Consider the following 20371-nt stretch of genomic DNA (forward strand, 5'->3'; position numbering starts at 1 on the left):
TGCAACTAGAATAGCTCGTTCTAGAAATAATACAATAGAGGAGATGGAAAAATAACTTTCTATATGGATTGACGACAAAATTGAGTGCAATATGCCATTAAGCTATTATTATGGGAAAAGAAAGAATTTTTAATCGCATTCAGATTGAAACAGGTGGCATAACTGAAACTTTCGTTGCAAGTTGAGGATGGTTTAATAGATTTAAACATTGAAATAATCTTCAGAACATACAGATTACAGAAGAAGCAGCAAGTGAAGATATAAAAGCAGTGGCTAAATTCCCAGCAACATTAAGAACAATAATTTAACAAGGAAAGTATTCTCCAGACTTAATTTTTAATGTTAATGAAGCAGACCTATTTTGGAAAAGAATGCCAAAACATACATACCATTTTATCCCATGAAGAAAAACATGCACCAGGATTTTCTCCTGTGAAAGATCGCTTAACACTTCTGGTTGCTAATGTCAATGGTGACTTCAAATTAAAGCCACTTCTTGTCAGGAGTCTGAAAAAAAAAAAAAAAAAAAAAAAAAAAAAAAATCGTGGATAGCTATGAAAGTTTTCCATAATTGGTTCACTGAACATTTTTGCCCATGTTTTAAATGCTATTGCAAAATCAAAAAACGTGAACCAAAAGTGCTATTTTTAATGGTTAATGCTCCAAGCCACACAATGAATTTATCTGACTTGATAACATGCGTTCCAGTCAGTCGAAGTGGTTTTCTTGCCACCTAACACAACTTGCATTTAATCCAGCTGATGGATGTTGTATCAAATTTTAAAGCTTATTATCATCATGGATGCTAAATCTTTTTTGGAATGAGATAATGAGAATATATTGGAAAGAAGTGTGGAAAAACATTTGGCCAGATTTAAACAAGGATGATGACGCTATCAATTCTGTTGTTGATATGAACTAAGTAGTGGAATTTGTAAAACAGACAGGGTTAGATGAAGTAAATGTAGAAGATTTCGAAGAAATTTTGCAAGAAGCAACAGAAAGTGTTTCTAATGATGAGCTGATGGAATTAGCTGACCAAGAAGAACATAATATTAAAAATAGTGATTCTGAAGAAGAGCAAAAAAGAACTTTCAACGCTATTTCTAAAAACCAGTTTAGCTTCCAGAACAAAAATTATGGACTTATTTATTATTGAAAAGGATGAAGATTTTTATAGGAGTTCAAAGGCAAGATGGGGTGTCATGGAAGCCTTGTCCTCTTATCGATAATTTATGGAGCGCAAAAGAAAAATGCAAATGTCATTAGATACCTTCTTGATAAAAAAACAGAAAATTGGAAATGCAGAAAAATCTGAACTATCTAAAATATAAATGGTGACACAAAATTTTATTTATTTCTGTAAATTTATTTGTTATGTTTCAATATTTGTAAGAAGAAGTTTTTATTTTGTATTGTTATAAAAAGCATATTTAATGAATTTAAATAATAAAATACTTGAATACCCGTTTTCTCTTGACCCCCATTATTTTACATGATGAGTTGATCTCGTTTAATGCTATTTCGTATAATGCTGTACTTTGATGGAGTGTAACTTCTGCGTTAAGCAGGCATTTATTGTATTCAGTTGAATTTATAAAAAATTAATTGTGTATATATTTTTTTAATTTGAAATAAAATGGCTCAGAATATGCCCCCCCCCCAAAAAAAGTAATGTTTAATTTCTTAAGTCCTCTAAAAACGAGAAAAAGTTTCACAATTTTTTAAATCGAACATTTTTTTTTGAAATTCTAATGATTATTCCAATAATACATCTTTTGTGTTTAATCAGCAATATATTACATAAATTATTAAAAAGTAAAAATTAAAACCTTTTCTCAATTGTTTTTGAAGTTTTAAGTAATTGTGCTCCCATATAAACATTAATTTTTTAAATTATATTCCAGTAATTTGCAGTAATAATAAAAAAGGAATTAAATATTTTTGCACTATTCTTTATTGCATCTCGACAGAGTCGACAACCCTAGTGTCAGGTTATGATTAACGAAAGAACAAGTTGAGAGTTGTTTTCACATAAGTGTCCAATTTGAGGTTTAATAAATCCATAAATTGGAAATATTTTATCTTATGCAGTCTTTGCCATTATCCAGTGAAATGAATAGGCTCATATTTATAAACTGTGGTATCAAATTTATTCTATTTTTACATAGCAGAAAAACTGATGCTCATATATGTATCAACCTTTATTAAATAACATAGTTTAACTTTTGAGTAAACTATGAGAACTTACTCCGTTACCTGAAATATAAGCGAAAAAATTCTTATATGTATTAAAATTTAAAAGTTAAATATTGTGTAAAATATTTTTTGTTTGTGAATTGAGTGATAATTATCTACCCATAATAGCTAAGTAAGTAATTATAAATTCTAGAATAACGAGTTGGTGTGCATGTATCTGCAGACAGCTTACTATTACATTGAAGCAAGTGTAATAAAATAAACGTTGTTTATTACCGTGACACAAGTTTAAATATGATTTGTAATTTCTTCTTGAAGTATTCTTAGTATGTAAAATTCACTCTATTAAGGAATTCTGAATATCAAGGAAGGAGTGCAATAAAAATTTGATATATAATTAATTTTTCTGTGTGAAAGGTTTAATATATATAATATAACTTAAAAGGATTTTCTCCTGAATATTTGTTATAAGCTTTTACTTCAAATTTGTACTATTGTATATAGCTTACTCTTGTTTTGCGTAAGAAATGAGGTTTTCTGATGTTGTGTAATTTCCTTTGTAATTGTTTTCTGTTTTAACACAGGATAACTTGATCGATGTGATTGTTATTATTATTTGGGAGGTCTCTTTCATTGTCAATTTTTTTACTTCACTTAAAAGCATATTGAAAAGGTCTGGCATTGTAATAATTTTAGTTTCATTATAAAACATATGTTATCTGATTACAGGAAATATTATTACAGTATAATTTCTATATCATTATTTAAACTAAAAAAATAATTTTTTTATTGTACTTTTTTAAAAAATACATCTTTAAAAGCTATGCTTGATATAATTATTTGTGTGAAATGTTAATATGATGCAAAATGTGATTCAGTTAAAAAATAAAGTATTATATCATGTATTTCAAAAATGTGTTTAAAAATTCTCTGAGGTAAATCAATTTATTTTGATGTCAAAAAGAAATTTGAATATGTTATGAAATATGTGATAGTAAATTAAAATTTAGCAGTGCTCTTAAAAGGAAAATTAATGTTATGATTTTTTTCATAATTTCCTACCATAGAATGTAGAAGAATCTGGTTCTAAATCAGTAGTGCAGTGTTTATTCCTCCATAAGAGCCTGCTGTGTATACTTAAGGTGCAGCTGGAGTAATGCAGACTCTAATGTCAAACAAAGCCTGGTTCTAGTGGCATTACATTGGCAATAATTTTCAATACTTGTTTCTGCTTCCTAGATTTTCAGGACTGTAATTTGAAACTCTGTACTAACCTTTTAATATTTTATTTTAGTCTTGGATATTTTTGTAGTTATTGAAAATGTAAAATTAACTGTGTAAAAATTTTGTATAAATATTTGTCACAGTATTTTTAGTATGAATTTATTGTTATTACAATTATAAATTAAATTTTTATGAAAAATTCAAACTTATTTCTTTAGAGGGTGTTACTAGAGATTCTTCTATAAGTTTGCCTTCAGAACAAAAAATGGCTAGTGAGTCTAATAAGCAAAAGGTAAGAAATATTTTGTTAGAAATAAAAAATATTTCAATTTATTTCATTGTTTTTTAAATCTCATTTAAGTGTTTTTTAAAATAATTCATATAAACAGCAGTATCCAATGTAATAAATGGAGAGGTGTATATTTTGTATCGTAAAAATATACAGGAGCTAGGTTATTTAAGATATGCATATTCAGAAAAATTTTTAATATTAATTAATTAAAAATTTAGCATATATAAATATTTTTTCTAATATTATACATAGTTAATTTTATGATTGACTGTATTTTTTGGTATTAATGATGTTTGTGATTTATTATAGTTACTACATTTGTTACATTTTAAGATAATTATTAATAAATAACGTATAATTTACATGTTAACCTAAGGTAGGCTATTTTAAATAGCATTAAGAAATGCTCTAGAATTTTGTTAATGCTTTCTCTTTATTTGGGTAAACTATTATTCTAGTTCACTGTTTTTCAAACTATGACACATGTATCACTGATGGTACACAACATTATTTTAGGTGGTACAGTTCTTATCCAAAGGATTTAAATTAGTGTTCAAAATAAATATAAAATGGTGCTTTTTTTGGCATATGTTGGTACATATATTTTTGATTCTTACATTTGTGGTACAAAATTTGAAAAGTTTGAAAACACCTGATCTAATTGCTTTTTAAACTCATTTTTGAGGTAGGCATGATCTCATAGGATTTCATTTTCTTGAAAATTTTTCTTGTTTGGCTTAAAATTTTTGACTTGCCTAATTTTGTAGAATTTAGTTTAATATTGTATAAACTATGTTGTATAAACTTCTTTTGAAAACTAAAAAGATGAAGTCAAGTGTTGAAGGTAGAATCATTTTCTAAATATTTTTGTATCTTTTATTTTATTTCCCAAATTTTATAAATATTCATTTATAGTTAGTACTCCAGTGTAAATTTCTGAGTAGTACACATTAGAAAGCTTAATTGTATAAAAGAAGAATGTTTTAGTGTTTATAATTATTCAATTTGTAGAATAACAAAAAACTATTAAAGCACAGGTTGAAATATAATTTTAATTTAAATATGTGATATCTATTATCTATGATTATAAATTCAATCATTTAAGCAGCGGAATAGTAGCATTCCTTTAAGACTGAAGTATTTTGTGTTCAAATAGTTTTTGGATAACCTCCAAATTGTTCATTTCTCAAATCTTATTTTATCTATTCTTAGAGGAATAGCATAATGGTAGGTTGAAGCTATAGTGTATATTGCAGGAATTTTTCAAACTTTTCAACTCTGTAAGCTAAATTTGTTATAATAAATAATTCATTTTGACAGGAGTATACCAATATATAGAAATTGTTTTTTTGCTAATGACTTGAACAATGATAAGTTTTATATTTCTCTAAGAAACTGCTAGTCTATTAGGCATGAAACATTCCAGCAGACATCAAAAGAAATTTTATTGATTACTTTCAGAAGTACACAGATGCAATAAATGTGATAAGATACATTTTTTCTCACCAATATCTTAACCCCCCCCAGTTCTTTAAGTTATCTATTTGAATTTATATTGTAAGAAATGTGTTTTAGCAGTTGTATCTGTCTATGAACAGGACCTTTGTCCATGTGATCCACCGACCCCCTGAAAAAAAAAAAGACTTCTGTATTTATTTTATGAATTTACCAAGCAATCTCTGCTATCTGATACACTTGCTTTCAGGTTATTAATAAAAATGTCAATAGCAGTTCTGAAATTTTAAGTATATTTACCTGCTTATGTAATTGTAGGTGAAATCAAATTATCTTTCAGTTTTATTATGAATATTTCTTGAAATATTTGCATAGAATTTTGTACCTTATCCTTTTCTATTTAAAGTAAGCCAAGTCTTTTACTTATTTATTGTTTACTAGCATCTGATATTCTTTAAAACAAAGAATTACTTCTTTAAGGAGAAGCAGCTGTAAGATTTTTAGTTGGATATAGAATAAATTCCGACAATTGTACTTTATTTGGAAAAGTTATTTTAATATGTTTATGTTGTTCAGCATCAATTTGAGTTGCATTCTGAACTTTTTGGTGCATATTTTAATCAATATCATGATAAATTTTTGTTATTTTGTTGTTAACCCTTTTGCTGTCCTCTCCTATCCGCGAAAAATTCTACCCAGCGGCCTTTTTGCAGCGTGTAATGTTGTTTTATCTGCACATACATAACTTTCGTAGTGGATGAATGTAAATGAATATTAAGTAAAATTATAAGGGAATAAAGCTTAATGGAAAAGTAATAATATCTCTGCTCATTTCTAACAGCGGCCGAGCGGTAAAGTCGCGGAACGCTGGTAGTTCGGTCTGAGGTTCGAATCCCGCGAACGGGCTGGCTGCATGGGTGTTTTTGTGGTTTTCCCCATGTGTAACGTGTATACGAGCCAGTTTCCCTTAGAAAGTCCTCCACGAAAGGCATCCCTCCCCTTAGGCAGATAGCATTAGTGTGCTTTGCCATAATTAAATACACACACACATTTCTAACAGCAGGATTAATTTGATGACATGAACTTAATATTGAATCCTAAACAACTTATAAATTAATCATAAACAAATTATTACATCATAAACTATTATGATTTAAAGAACTTCCTGTCATCTCACAGAGTAGAGAAGAAGCCTGGTGCTGCCATCTATTGGCATGGTACCCTCAGTATGGGTGTCTATATGTATATATATTATGTACCGGTCTTAAAATAGTATAAACAATCTTTTAATTATCACTTCTGACTGAAATGCAGTAAATATACAAGATTCAGCATCTGTATGCCATATATTTGCAGATTTTGAATTTTTTTTTCTCCTACAATAGAATTTATGAATCTTCATACCTTGGAATGAGGTATATTAATTTTCTAACTGAAAAATATTGAGCATTCATAGGGTAGTGCTGCCATTTAAAATCAAAAGGAAATACTAGAAACTTACGATTTTACTATTACAGCTTTTGGTGTAGAAAAATTAGCATTTTTTAGGAAGTTAAAAAATTTACCGGTGCCCTTAAGGGTTAAGTGGGCCCCTCTAGAAGCTAGAATGAGTGGAACACAAACTGTTGATTTTCTCACTTGCAGTCCAACCTCATTACGCCTTTGTTCAGCAGTGGAATGGCTAATTCAAGTTCCTGTGGTAGCCTGAAGACTTAAAATCAAATCTCTTATAGTTTGCTCTTGGTCGCCCTTGATCAGGCTGTCTATCAATTGATCCAGTGCTTAAAAAGCAGATCCATACTCTTGATATACTTTCAGGGACATTCAAATCTTTGTGCAGTTATTTATTTATCTACCAATAATTCGCTACTTTTCACCTTCACTTAATGCCTTTGAGCCATAACTGCTGAATACTAATCACTTGCAGAAACAACATTCTGTTTAAGCAACACTCCAGACCGGAATTCCAATAAGTGTCTATTGTGTACTGCATTGTCAGTCACCAAATTTGCATATTTCTGCAACATTAACAAATTGCTCTGTTTTAGCAGCAAAATGTAATGGATATGCCAACAAAAGACCACCACTTTTTTTTTTGTAAAATACCCATTAATGTAATTTCAAATTCTTCAGTGTCAAACATTTCGTTTCGCAGTATTTTCTATACATGTCGAATTATACTTTTTTATTGGTAGCACATGCCTTGTATTTCATTTAATTCATCATGGGTAGCTCTGACTTAATATTTCAGTAAAAAATTTGATAGGTTATTTCTTAAAAACTATTTCTACAGTGCTTAAGGAACATTATATTTCGTCATCTAAGGGGCATGTTTCAACCTAATAAACATTTACTTGGTGGGTTTGTTTTCAAGTAGTGGAAACTGCCAATTTGTCTTCTAATTTTTCATATATAGATCATAATTTTTGGTCTAGAACCGAAATTGCTTACTGTAAATCTTTTTCTGTTTGTTAGCTTCTTCGTGCAAAGTCAATCACTCTGCCAGCTTAAAAGTATGTCCCTTTTTCCTATTGCATGTATTGTGTTCCCAAAATTTGCTGAAATCAGTTTCCATTGAGGGAAGGTTTTCTGCCATAGGTAGTGTTAAGCCTTTCAAAAATTGTCCTTTTGCTATCATAAAGGCCTTCAACTGTTAAAAATAATCCTAAGAATCTTGTTGTCATAATATTTCTTTCAGTTATGAAATTACTCAGATTCTCCATTAATTCAGTTTTCTTCAGTTCAAGATTTTCTGCCATGATCAGTCATGAAGCCTTTCAAAAATATTTCTTTTTTTTGTCAGAAAAGATCTTCAGCCATTAAAAATGGTCCTAACAATCTTGTCATAATATTTCATCTCTATATCAGATATGAAATTGCTTATATTCTCCCTGCTCGATTTTTCAGGTTATTTTTGGAGCTGTCAGCAAAGTTCGTCATTCAGTTTTTAAAGATCCCTTCTCTGATTTTAACACTTGTGGAATTTTAGCTTAATATGGTTTGTCATATATCTTGTGAATTTTAGTTTAATGCTGTTCCTCATGTCAATGTGATTTGGTATATGACCCAGACTGAAAGAGAGTTGAAAGCTCTTCTCAGGAAACTTGAATTGTATGTTTGAAAAAAAGAAAAAATTTTGGTAGCTTATCACTAGGGCACATAATCATAATTTTGACTTTCAATGTACAAAAATTGTACATAGAGCTTCTTCGGTTAGTAAATTAGATTTATTTAAACCCTTCCACATTAATGAAATTCTTTTCTTTGTTAGTTAATGATATTAATTTTTCAGTGCTTTCAAATCTCTTAAGATCTTGCTTTTTTTCCCTCTCTTTTCGTTACTCTTTTCCTTGACAGATGTACACATATTTTTCTTTTGCTCCTGTTATTTCTTTCCATATAAAATAGTATTGCTCCTGTGTCTGATTGCTCTGAAAATAGATTTTAAAATCTTTGCCAAAATAAGTTTGTTTTGGGGTCCAGTTTTAAAATCTGTAGACTCTTTAGCATTAAATAAAAACAAAAATGCAGTACTTGTTCATAAACCTTATTGTTGTGTGTCCTGGTAACAGCCTTTTGGTGGATGAATATGAACAAATTTTACTAAAGTATTGTGACTTTTTTACTTCCTTGTACGAAGTTAAAAGGAAGTATTATAATCACGAAAAGTATCAGGCAGCATATTTCAACGAAAATATCCATTTTGATCGCTTTCAAACGCAATTTAACAATGTTTTTGCGTGATTTCTGTACATAAGGGCAGAATAAAATACTCATTTTCTCCAAAAAAAAAGTTATAAAACTGCTTTAAAATGAATTCTGAAGAGAATTTTTTTGTGGCGTCTGTACAAACATATGTACGTATCGCGCACAACTCAAAAACGAGTAGCCTCAGAACGTTGAAATTCTGTATATAGGACTGCTATAACATGTAGATGTGCACCTCATATTTTGGTTGCAATTGGCCGCACCAAACGTATATAAATATCGACTCTGTTACCCGGCTCAGTGATCTCAGTTTCTTTACTCTTATATGTTTGTAAATTCTACATTTTTTGCTTTAAAAATGATTGAATTATGGTTAAGGTTTTTATGCCTTTAGTAAGTCTGTATGCAATATTTTTAGAATTATCAACAATTTTAAAATTGTTTAAGTGCCGCTAAGCCTAATAATTTTTTTGATGGCAGCCATTGCTTGTTTACATTTGAAACAGCAGGATAGTGGATTTGTTGCCAATCTAGAGAAACTTAGATGCGCAACAAGAAAGATAACGCTTTCATTTATTATTGCGAATTAAATCATGCTTAATCCTTTCTGGAATTTTTTCAAGGAAATAAGTGTTTAAAATTTACTTCGTAATTTTTAATACAGATATTTTGAGTTTTTAAGTATTTCTGCCTTGTCGCGAAGTGAGAACTGAATTAATTGAATGAGAAATACTCAATCGTCTTTGAAAAACTGTTTCTTTTTTGTTTTGTTTGCTTAATTTCTTTTATACATCGTTCTAGATTTATTATATTATTTGAATAGAACATGTGGCAATGATTAGATAATTCTTTAAATGATATTAATTTTGTGCATTCTGAGTTATAATATGAACGAAATATAATACTTTTAAATGAACCTAGCGCCAGAGTGTCGCTATGGTAAACAGAGTGAATTTTAATGAATGCATTTATTCTATTGTGGTTTATGCGTTGTCGGTGAAGTAGATTTAATTCAATCCAATAAGTTTAAATGAAATGCAAGAAAAAATGTGTATAATTTAATATTCCATACAAGGAAGTCGTGGTGTACACATCAGATTTTTTTTTTTTTTTAATCTCCATGTATGCATTGTAAGCTAAACATACTGTTGATTAAGAAAAATCAGGTGAATTACCATCACTTAAAGGTCTATCTTTTAAGTGTCCTGTTGGCTAAGTGTTCTATCAGCTAAGCATTCGTGGCGGCTAAATCATTGTCGGTTAAGAATCCACAACCAGTTTGAAGTGGCATATAAGTTTAATAATATACACTTTAGTTAGTCAAAACTAGAAGTTGTAATATTCTTATTTAACTCGCATGAAGTTACACGTTGTCTCTGGGTACAATGCAGTGTACTTTTCTGACAGTGGCTATGGAAAATTGCAGTAAAAAAGATCTTGGCTAAAATATGGCCTGTTAAACTGGAGATAAATTGAACCAAGATTGGATGAAAGAGAGTCAGTTTATTGTAGATATGAGAGGGGTTTTCCAAATAATTTCTTATCTTGAAAATTGGTCATAGTTCATTATTAGCTGTTGTAAACCATTATCATAGAAACTTTCCATCTGGGCATTGAGCTATCCACTACAGAAATTTAGGAAAATCATCAGTCGCCACTGACTTTCTTTCCAAGCCATTTTCTTGATGGTTATTAATTCATCCTTTCATGCTGATGCCAGTTATACATAACCTATAATTCATGCTGTGTTTTAATAAATAATATACAAATGATACGTTTCAGCTTTTTGTTTGTACCTTTAATCTGAAGAAATTTAATAGCAGTGTGAATCTTTTTTTTTAAAGAAAACTTAGATTTCATCAGATCTCTTTACATGCATTTAATAGAAATGCTTTTAAAGAGATCTGTTGATGTGAAAAACTTCTGAGAGAAATGACAGAGCATAATATTTAATTTTTGTACGTATAACAGGTTTCATCCTTTCATTCCTATTTCTGTTTTTTAACTGATTGGAACTCGATTAGCAGTTCATTAGAAGTTTGTCCATATAGTGTTTTGATGAATTGCTCAATGGGTTAACATAAATACATAGGGCCCACCAGCGGCCGAGCGGTAAAGACGCTGAACACTGGTAGTTTGGTCCGAGGTTTGAATCCCGTGAACGGGCTGGCTGCATGGGCGTTTTCGTGGTTTTCCCCCATGTGTAACGTGTATATGAGCCAGTTTCCCTCAGAAAGTCCTCCATGAAGGCATCTCTCCCTTTAGGCAGATAGACCTCATGGGCTTTGCCATAATTGAATAATCCTAACAAATACATAGTCATGCTTTTTGTATAAAAAGATGTATAGCTAATTGCTTATATTTTATGTTAAATATTTTGTATTTATATTTATTTTTTGGATATTCTGCACTGCAGCAACTAATAAGCAATCTTTAAGTCAATTAATGATTTTAATTTTAGTGGCTTCCCATCTTATTTTAAAATCTGTTATATATATATATATATATATATGGAAAAGCTTTTATGTAGATTTAAGTTCTATTACAGAAATAAAAACTGTAATTTAAAAAAATTAATTTTAAAATATTTTCTAGATTACTAAAATTCATGACATGTTTCCGAATGCTACAAAAGACCACATAGCAAAAATTTTACAATATTATGATGATGATGAAAGCAAAGCAATTGATGCCATTACCAGAGGTAGTTAGATTCTTTTCTTTATTAAATTTGTGTTTATGTATTAAATTATTAGCAGTTGAATTCTTTCTGGCAATAATTAAAAATAAATTTGTCTCTCGTCATATATTTTTGATTGTTTTGTTTTCCATTGTATAAGGTTTGATTTTTAAGTATATTTTATTCTAAATAATTCTTTGCAGATGGGGGAAAAGAAGCACTGAGTAATTCGTTAGCTGATTCTGGAAGCTTAAAAAGCAAGGTAATTTTGTTTTTAATTCTGAAGCTAAAAGTAATAACGATATTATCTCTAATATTTCTTAGTATACACTTTCTAGAATAATTAATCTTTTTTTGGTACAAAACGTCTCTTACATAAAATATGATTGTTCGCTTCTTTTTATGCGAAGAGGGAATGTGTGCAGTAGAGTTTAGGGTAGTTTTTTCTCTGTTAGTACAGATTACTAGTTACCATCGTAAGAAATGCATATTCTGTGTTATGTGTTAAAGTTGTAAGTTGGGTTTAGCTTTTTAACTAAAATATTAATATTATGCTTTATTTTAAAAATATAATATTCTTTTGTGGACTTAACAATGGCCAATAATTAAGATCTCTTGAAAAGTATTCTGTAAGGTTACAGGTAGCTTTGAAGTGCTTCACAATAAAAATAATTTAATAAAGCCTTTTGATTAAGGCAGCTGTGTTGTTTTATTCTTTTAGTTCATAAACTTGTAAATTGCCTGGAGGATTATAGCTTATCCTTTCCATTTCCTTCTGTGATAGAATGCTAAAATGGTGTTCAAAATATTGAGAATTTTTGCAGTCATAAGCTTCTTATTACGAGGGTAAGTTGAAAAATAAGTTTCCTCTGTCGACTGTGGTCAGAGTTGTGTATGAAAGTCAAAAAGCACGATGGTCAAAAAGTGTCAGCACGATGGGTGCCCCGACAATCGATCTCGACACACAAGGAACAACACATGGAGGTCAGCCTGGAACATCTCGTGCATTACCATGAAGATGGCAATGACTTTCTGTTTCGGATTGTGACGGGGAATGAAACGTGGGTCTATCATTTCACGCCAGAATTGAAGGCCGCATCTATGGATTGGAAACATCCGTCATCGCCTGTCCGAAAGAAGTTCAAGACAACTCCCTCTGCAGGTAAAGTGCTCCTTACAGTTTTCTGGGACGCTTTGTTTGTTGCTGGACTTTTTGGAGGTTGGAACCATCAATGCTACGCGCTACTGTGACACCCTGTCGAAATTGAAAGAGGTGATTCGGAAAAAGCGGCCTGGCCTTCTCACATCTGACGTTCTGCTGTTGGATGACAATGCCAGACCACATTCGGCGACGGCAACGCAAAACCATATTGCAACTCTTGGTTGGGAGTGCCTACACCATCCGCCATACAGTCCTGATCTCGCACTAAGCGACTTCCATCTGTTTCCGGCTTTGAAGAAAAATCTCGGGGTAAGGCGCTTTGGAAGCAATACTGAAGTGAAACAAGCCGTTCAATGCTTCTTCCATATGCAAAGCCCTGATATTTTCTTGGAGGGCTTTTTGAAGCTTATCAAGCGATATGACAAATGTCTCAATGTACTTGGTACCTATGTAGAAAAATAAAGGTATGTCATATCTTTAATGTCTCATTCTATTTTTTGACTTTCATACACAACTCTGACCGCAGTCGACAGGGAAAACTTATTTTTCAACTTACCCTCGTAGCTCGAAGAACTTATATTTACAAGAGTACATCATTCTTTTTTACTTTTATACGTATTTGTTAAAAATTAAATTTAAATTTGTTTAAATTTAGTATAGAAATAATATGTATATGGGAAACGTTAGTGCCATGCATTGCAAATTAGTATCAATTCTTTCCCCATATGGTACATACATATTTTTGTATCAATGCTTTACTTGTGCATTTAATGCATTAGCATGTGCCACTGTTTTTTGTTCTATTTTCTATAATGTTTGCTTTTCAACTAGATTGTTTGTTTCAGTTATATTGTAGAATTCATTTCACATGTGCCTTCTACAGGCATATTATTCCTGACTTATAGAAATGTTTTTTATTTGGAAATATTTTTATATATTTCTTATTTTTGTGTCTTTCATTTTTAATATTGCAAAAGTAACATATCCTAATAACAGTTCAGAATTGGCAGCTTGCTAATATTTTGGGAAAAGTGGAGAAAATTATATCATTTTGTATGAATACTAATTAAATCATTGAAATCTTACTCATCATCATTTAATGTATGTAATCAGATCTTAAAAAATTTTATTAACCCTTCAGCTTATGGCTGCTTAAGGACTGTCTTAGTTTTGTTCAACTTAACATGCATAAGTCAAAAAGGGCTACTCAGCAGCTTGTTTTGGATCTTGAAAGAAATAATATTGATGGCAAGCTTCTTGATTTTTTTAAATTCTTAGACTTTTTTTTTTGACATCAAATGTGAAGTTCAAAACATCAATTAATGAACAAGTGTGATTATCATGTTTTCAGATTTCGGATTATAATGCTGGCATTGTTGACATTTCCTTTAAAGCATCTGAATTAACGCTAAACAGTAAGCATCTGAATCTTACTGTTTTTCAGCCTTCTGTTAATATTAGTGCTAATGTCTACAAAATAGATTATATTTTTTTAATAAATCTGAAATTTTATTTGGTGTATGGATGCTAACAGTAAATCTGGTGTTTGGTTTAGTTCTTTGATTGACTCCATGAATATTAAATTGAGCAAATTCTTCAGTACATAGCAGCTTTTTTTGACTAGTGAAGAGAATGGGCCTACCTTATACACGACTTGAGGAAACAGTTGTACTGATGTGACTGTTGTTGGGCAGGAACTTCTGCAGCGTGCTGGGAAATGGTATATATTCGATTATGGTTCTTTATTTGATCATAGAATGCTTTCTTTAAAGTGAAAATTCCCAGTGGTAACTATTCTTCTTCTGCAAAAATTAATTTCTTCAATATGAAAAGAGCAAATTGGAAATATGTATTTTGATAGTCTTTGTGTTAATGCAAGCACGAATATTTTAAACTGAATTGAAAATTGTACTCAGTGTGATATTAGAGTTATGTGTTCAAGAGTTCCAAGATTTGATTGTTTTTGCCGTAGAAGTCTATTCACTTGAAAAGATGTGGCTTTTATAAAGTTCCTTGGTGTTTGGATGAAATACCTTCTTGCATGTGAAAGTAATTAAATGCTGCTACAGGATAGTAACAGAAGACAAAAAATTCTCTTTTAAGAGAAATTTATATATATATATATATATATATATAAGTTATCTTCAGATTAGGCTACAGTACAGTTATAAACTTGGAAGCAAGCAAATTAAAATCATGAAAAGATTTTCTTACCAGTGTATCTGTAACAAATATTTGGAACAAGATTATACTTTTGGAGTTCATACTAATTTTGCTAAAAACTCAAAATATTTCTTGGTTGCTTTACTTGTTCTTTTAAAGATATTGTTCATTCTATTATAGAGGTGTCAGTCCCTTGTGATTCTCTAATACGGGATACTTATATTCATTGGTCTTCGCATTGGGAAGCCAGTGTGGCGTATGATGCTGATCATATCTCTTTCTGTACTACAGACATTGGCTGTAGGAGCCCACCAGCAGCCGAGTAGTAAAGACTCTGTACACTGGTGGTTCGGTTCGTGGTTCGAATCCCGCAAACGGGCTGGCTGCATGGGTGTTTTCAGGTTTTCCCCATGTGTAGCGTGTATACGAGCCAGTTTCCCTTAGAAAGTCCTCCACGAATGCATCCCTCCCTTTAGGCAGATAGCCCTCGTGTGCTTTGCCATAATTAACTAACCCATTGCTGTATGATTGACATCATATGTTTGAATAAGTCACTGATGTCTGATAGGATAAATAAAGAAATAATTAAAAATTTTCATATTGGTTGCCCACTCTATCTTGCATATATTGTTTAACGTGTGTTTTAGTTTTGCCATTTTCCTATGAAGCTGGAAATGTGGGAAGGTTACTCTTATTCATTCCTAAAAGTGCTGAGACACTGAAGATGCATACTGATAACATTTGTTGCATTAGTTTACTTCCATGTTTGAGCAAGTATCTAGAGAAGCTATGTATAAATGGACTAAATTATCATTTTGGTCGCTCTGGCCTTTTGAGTGAGTATCAGGGTGGATTTGCTCTGTGCAGATCTGCTGAAAATGATTTGCTTCAATTCTGCCTTCTTGTTGTCTAGGGAAAGAGTAAGAATTATGTAAGCTTTCTTATTTTCTTGGGTATAAGAGGTACCTTTGATAATGCCATGGTGGCTGTCATTCTTCGTTTACATTGGTTTCTTTACATCCCTAAAAATATTTTTTATTTAATGAAAAATTTCTTGTTTCGCTCTGAACTTGCTTTAGATAATGCCATGAAAAAATTTGATTTGGAGAATGGATGTTGTCAGGGCTCTGTATCTACTCCTTTTGATTGGAATCATGTTATGAATTATTTGCTTTGTAATTAGAGATTTATACGATTCCAGAATAGTCACCAAGTTGCTTTTGCAGATGATTTATTTGTTATGCAGTGTAAGAACATAAATGATGCCAGTGTTCATTCTCAGAATTTCTTAAACTGTATTTCTGTATTTATGAATGGTCAAATCTTAAGTTTAATTTTTCAGAGTTGAAAATTATCATGATACCTAAAAAATTGATGTCTTCTCAAAATATTGTTTTAAATATAGAAGTAAGTCTATGAAGAAATGCAGTGTATCAAGTATTTGGGAATTATAGTGGACAATAAACTACAGTGGGAACAACATATTTCTTATATATCCAGTAAAAGTGAAAAAGTTCTGATTTATGCAATTTCAAAGAACACTTGCGTTATTAAAACTCGTGCTTTCAAACTTAATAAAACTTAATTTATAACCAAGGCATTGTATCAGTCATTTCTTATGCCTCTAGAGCATAAGAAGTGGAAAAAAAAAAAAAAAAATTCCTTAAAGAAATTCTTTAAGGAAGAAAATAAACTGTAAACTTTTTAGAAGAGTTTGAAGGAGATTTTTCCTTCACATTATTCAGGATTACATTTAGGACTGTTAGTTATGAAGCAGCATTCATCATTTCTGGTCTTCTACCTATTGATTTAATGATCTTGATGTTTGAGGTAGAGTTTCAGGTGTCAAACCTTCTAATGCTTTGAATTGGATGCTTTCTTTTTCAAATTAGCCTCACCCTTCAGAAAACCTGTAACAGTTGTTATCCATGGTAATGTTTTTCAAAAATATAGAACTATTTAAAGGAAAGGTTGGCCTTGCATTTGTAATTTATACAGATGATGTTGTGTCCGCATTACACAGAGCATTGGTTGCCAGAGCCTACTCCAAAGAGAGATTGGACTTTTATTTTCCACCCTCAGTTTTGAGGGAGAGTACTTGTCTCCCACCCCTCTCATCACCCACCCATCCGCACAAGAGGACTTTCGGCTCGCCACCTTGACACTATATATTTACAAACATCCATGTCTTACTCGGGATTCAAACCCAGGCCGTTTGGTATCGTAGTAGGCTCCCCTAACCACTGTACCATTTGGGCGACATATAAGCAGATGGCAAAGAAATCCAACATAGAATATCAGATGAATGTTCTGTTATCCAGGCCGAACTTTTGAGCTTAAATCTTGTCACTAAGGTATACAAAACTCATCATAAGAATGGTATGTTTAAATATCTTTATATAGGTTCACTTTTTTTTTTGTTTTTTTTTTTTTGTGTGATATACTATAAACAAAAACTTTTGGGGAAATTCATTCTATATGATGTGCGCTTGAACAAATTGCAGACATTCGTTTTACTTATGTTTGAGGCTACAGCAATATTCTCTGCAATGAAAGGTTGGACCAGTTGGCTAAACAAGCAGCTTATCCTGATGTTAATTTAATGATGTCTGTCGCTAAGTCTTTTATTGGAGGCTAGTTGCTTGACCTTTCCTTCTGAAAGATCCAGTGGGTAAAGAGGTTTTCTCAATGGTTTTGCAGTGTTTTGAGTATAAGCAAATTCAAACCAGATTATACATTAACTCAGATTTTGACTGCTCATGGGAATTTTAGAAATCGCGTATTTTGTTTTAATATGTGGACTTGGTTCTTGCGGTGATGCTGTAGAAGATCTTATTGCACTGCAGGTCATATACAAATATCAGAACTACATTTAAGTTGAATTTAAGGAATCTTTTTATTTGCTGGCTTGTTTTCTTCGATCATGTCAGGAGTTCTGAAGTTTTTTATTTATATTATTATTTTACATATATTAGCAGTCATTATATTGTTGAATGCATATGGGTTCATAATGGATTGAATCCATACAGAACTAATGGTAGCTTGATAAAATTGATTTTTCCTAGAGAAACACTGCAGCTCTGGACCACAAAAAGACTTGTACAGCTCTTCTCGGTATAACAAAGTACAGCCAGTAATTACCGTCTTAAACTAATAACATTAAACACAGCGCAATACAAAGTGTATTCAAAGAGCAAAGCTCGTATGATCTGTCAATACTCTGAAGTAAGCTGTGAACAGACATGAAAGTTTTCCGTGGTTTTGCAGAATTCCGCTTTTTTGAACGTCACCCGGGCTGTTTCTGAGATCGATGTAGAACCGTTGAGAAAGCGCGACTGGCAAATCGGGGGGGGGGGGGGGGTAAACGGAGGAAACGCTCTCTCCCTCTTTTCTTTGTAAAAAAAACTTTACATCATGCCAGAAATCGCGAAATACGTTGTTTTACATCAAGGCAAAGTAGGTGGGGCTTATGTGGAAAGGCGGAACTAGATGCATACGAATATCAAATCTAAGAAGAGAAAGCAACCGTCAAACGAGAGTTGACTTCAATAATTTCAGCGATCAGTGCTGGCACCATCTGTCGGACATACAGATAACCACTTGCATTCTCCAGTACACAAAACTCTATGTAAAAATTTAAGTAATGCTCATAAACTGTACAAAGAAGAGCTAGGGATAATAAAGGAGGAGCGAGAATCTTTAAAAAAAAAAAAAAAAAAAAAAAGGCAATTAAACATTGCCGAAAATAAAGTATCAGTGAATTGTATAAAAGCTTCTGAAAAGAAATTAAAACTAGCTCGCAAATGGAAATTAAAAAAGTTGGCTGCTAAGGTAGCAAAAAATAAGAAGCTTTTTCCCTAAAAATTTTTAATCAGGATTGAGTGAGATGGACAAAATAGTTATTTTTCAAATTCCTCCTTTAACTATATGTTATGTTATTTTGTAACTATATTATCTCATATGACTACTTTTTCTGGTGTTATATAAAGTACTGTTTATTGAACTAAAAGTGAAGATAATTGAAAGCTATAGTAACAGTTATATATACCGTATTTGACGGCATATAAGACGCACTGGCATATAAGACACACCCTTACTTAGAAGGCCACACACATGTAGATGTAGGAAAAGTTATGTGTGTCTAGACCTTTATCCGGGCTAAAAATAGCATTCAGTATTGAAAGTTAACCTGTGTCCTTCACGTATAAGACACAGGTAACTTTTTTGAGACCAAATTTAGGAAAAAAAGTGCGTCTTATATGCCGTCAAATACAGTATATATATATTTTATCTCTAAAACTTGTCATTGCCTGGAAATGGGCAGTAATATATAACATAAATATGTATATTAGTGTGTTGTAATATTGTGTACAGTATTCATATATCAACTGTTAAGTTACATAAAGAGCATCTTAAAGAAGGTTAATTCATTACAATCTCTTGGTGATTTACTGAATTTTTTTTTTTTTTACAAGTGGAAGATAAAATTAATAGCAAAATAGTAAGTACAAGTATTATTTTAGTTTAATTATATGTATATGTTTAATACTTTTTATATTAAAAGGTTGATATTTTATTAAAATGTTTTTTTTTTTTTTTTCCCTTTAAGGTCATGCGTGCACATTTAGTTTTTGTGTAATTTTGTGTCTTGCGTTGTTCAGCTTTTTTTGCCAACTTGCACTTTCATGCCTGTGTGAATTAAGACCTGCGAGCTGTTTTCCTGTCTGCAGTCTTAGATAGTTTCTCCTCAGTTGCCGAAAAATCTCTAGTATCTTCCATTTTTTAAAATTACTGGAAGGTACATATGTTCAAACGTTATATATGCATGTACGTTACGTATGGGGCTGGATATGATTGCAGTTAGGGAATAATTAGTTATGTAGGGACAGGTCAAAATGTCGCCAAATTAGTTGCTAAAATCAATGAATCATCAACTTGGCAATATCTTGCCAATTTAACAAGATAGCCATTTTCTTCAATGTTACATAGACCAGTCCCTGTAATCTTATTTTTTCACCAGAGCCTTGTCTCTTTAGCTTTTTTACGTTATGCTATACAAAAGATACAATTTCACATGTAATTTTACTAAAATTTTCTACATATATACAAAATTCATAACATTGCCTCATTCCCAAGGACTGCACGGCATGGGCAATGCAATCCCTGGACAGAAAGCCATACTACAACTAAGGAAAATCAATGTGATACTAAAACAATTTCAGTAAATAACATAAACAAATCAAATATTAAATCAAGAAATAAATGCATAAATTTACAAATTTATATATGAATAGAACTATGGTCTTAACATACTGTTACATTAGGCAGCCTAGTAAGGGGCTAAGCTGTCATAATTTTAATGAGTGTAGGTTTAGAATTTGATGACTTATGGATCCGAATTATGTCGTCGTCCAACATATTTAGGACTGTGTAAAGACCTTCCCAGAATGATTGTAGTTGAATAGAAAGTACTTACTGTTAAATTGGA

At 31.3% G+C, this 20371-nt stretch overlaps 1 protein-coding gene across 2 annotated transcripts in view; it reads left to right on the forward strand.

Moving 5' to 3' along the window:
- LOC118179994 (uncharacterized) overlaps positions 1–20371 on the forward strand; it is a 103401-nt gene that overhangs the window by 23840 nt on the left and 59190 nt on the right. The window contains exons 1-4 of one of the 2 annotated variants that reach the window (XM_035349150.2): positions 3402–3465; positions 3642–3715; positions 11474–11582; positions 11762–11820. In XM_035349150.2, the coding sequence (XP_035205041.1) occupies positions 3689–3715; positions 11474–11582; positions 11762–11820 (195 nt within the window). In that variant the 5' untranslated portion in view covers positions 3402–3465; positions 3642–3688. Of the gene's footprint in view, positions 1–3401; positions 3466–3641; positions 3716–11473; positions 11583–11761; positions 11821–20371 lie in introns of those variants that run through there. The other variant, XM_035349149.2, reaches the window with a different exon arrangement.

This window comes from Stegodyphus dumicola, chromosome 5 (assembly GCF_044657685.1).
Source record: "Stegodyphus dumicola isolate Sdum_Otavi_A_Nest chromosome 5, ASM4465768v1".
In the NCBI taxonomy this organism is placed as follows: Eukaryota; Metazoa; Arthropoda; class Arachnida; order Araneae; family Eresidae; genus Stegodyphus; species Stegodyphus dumicola.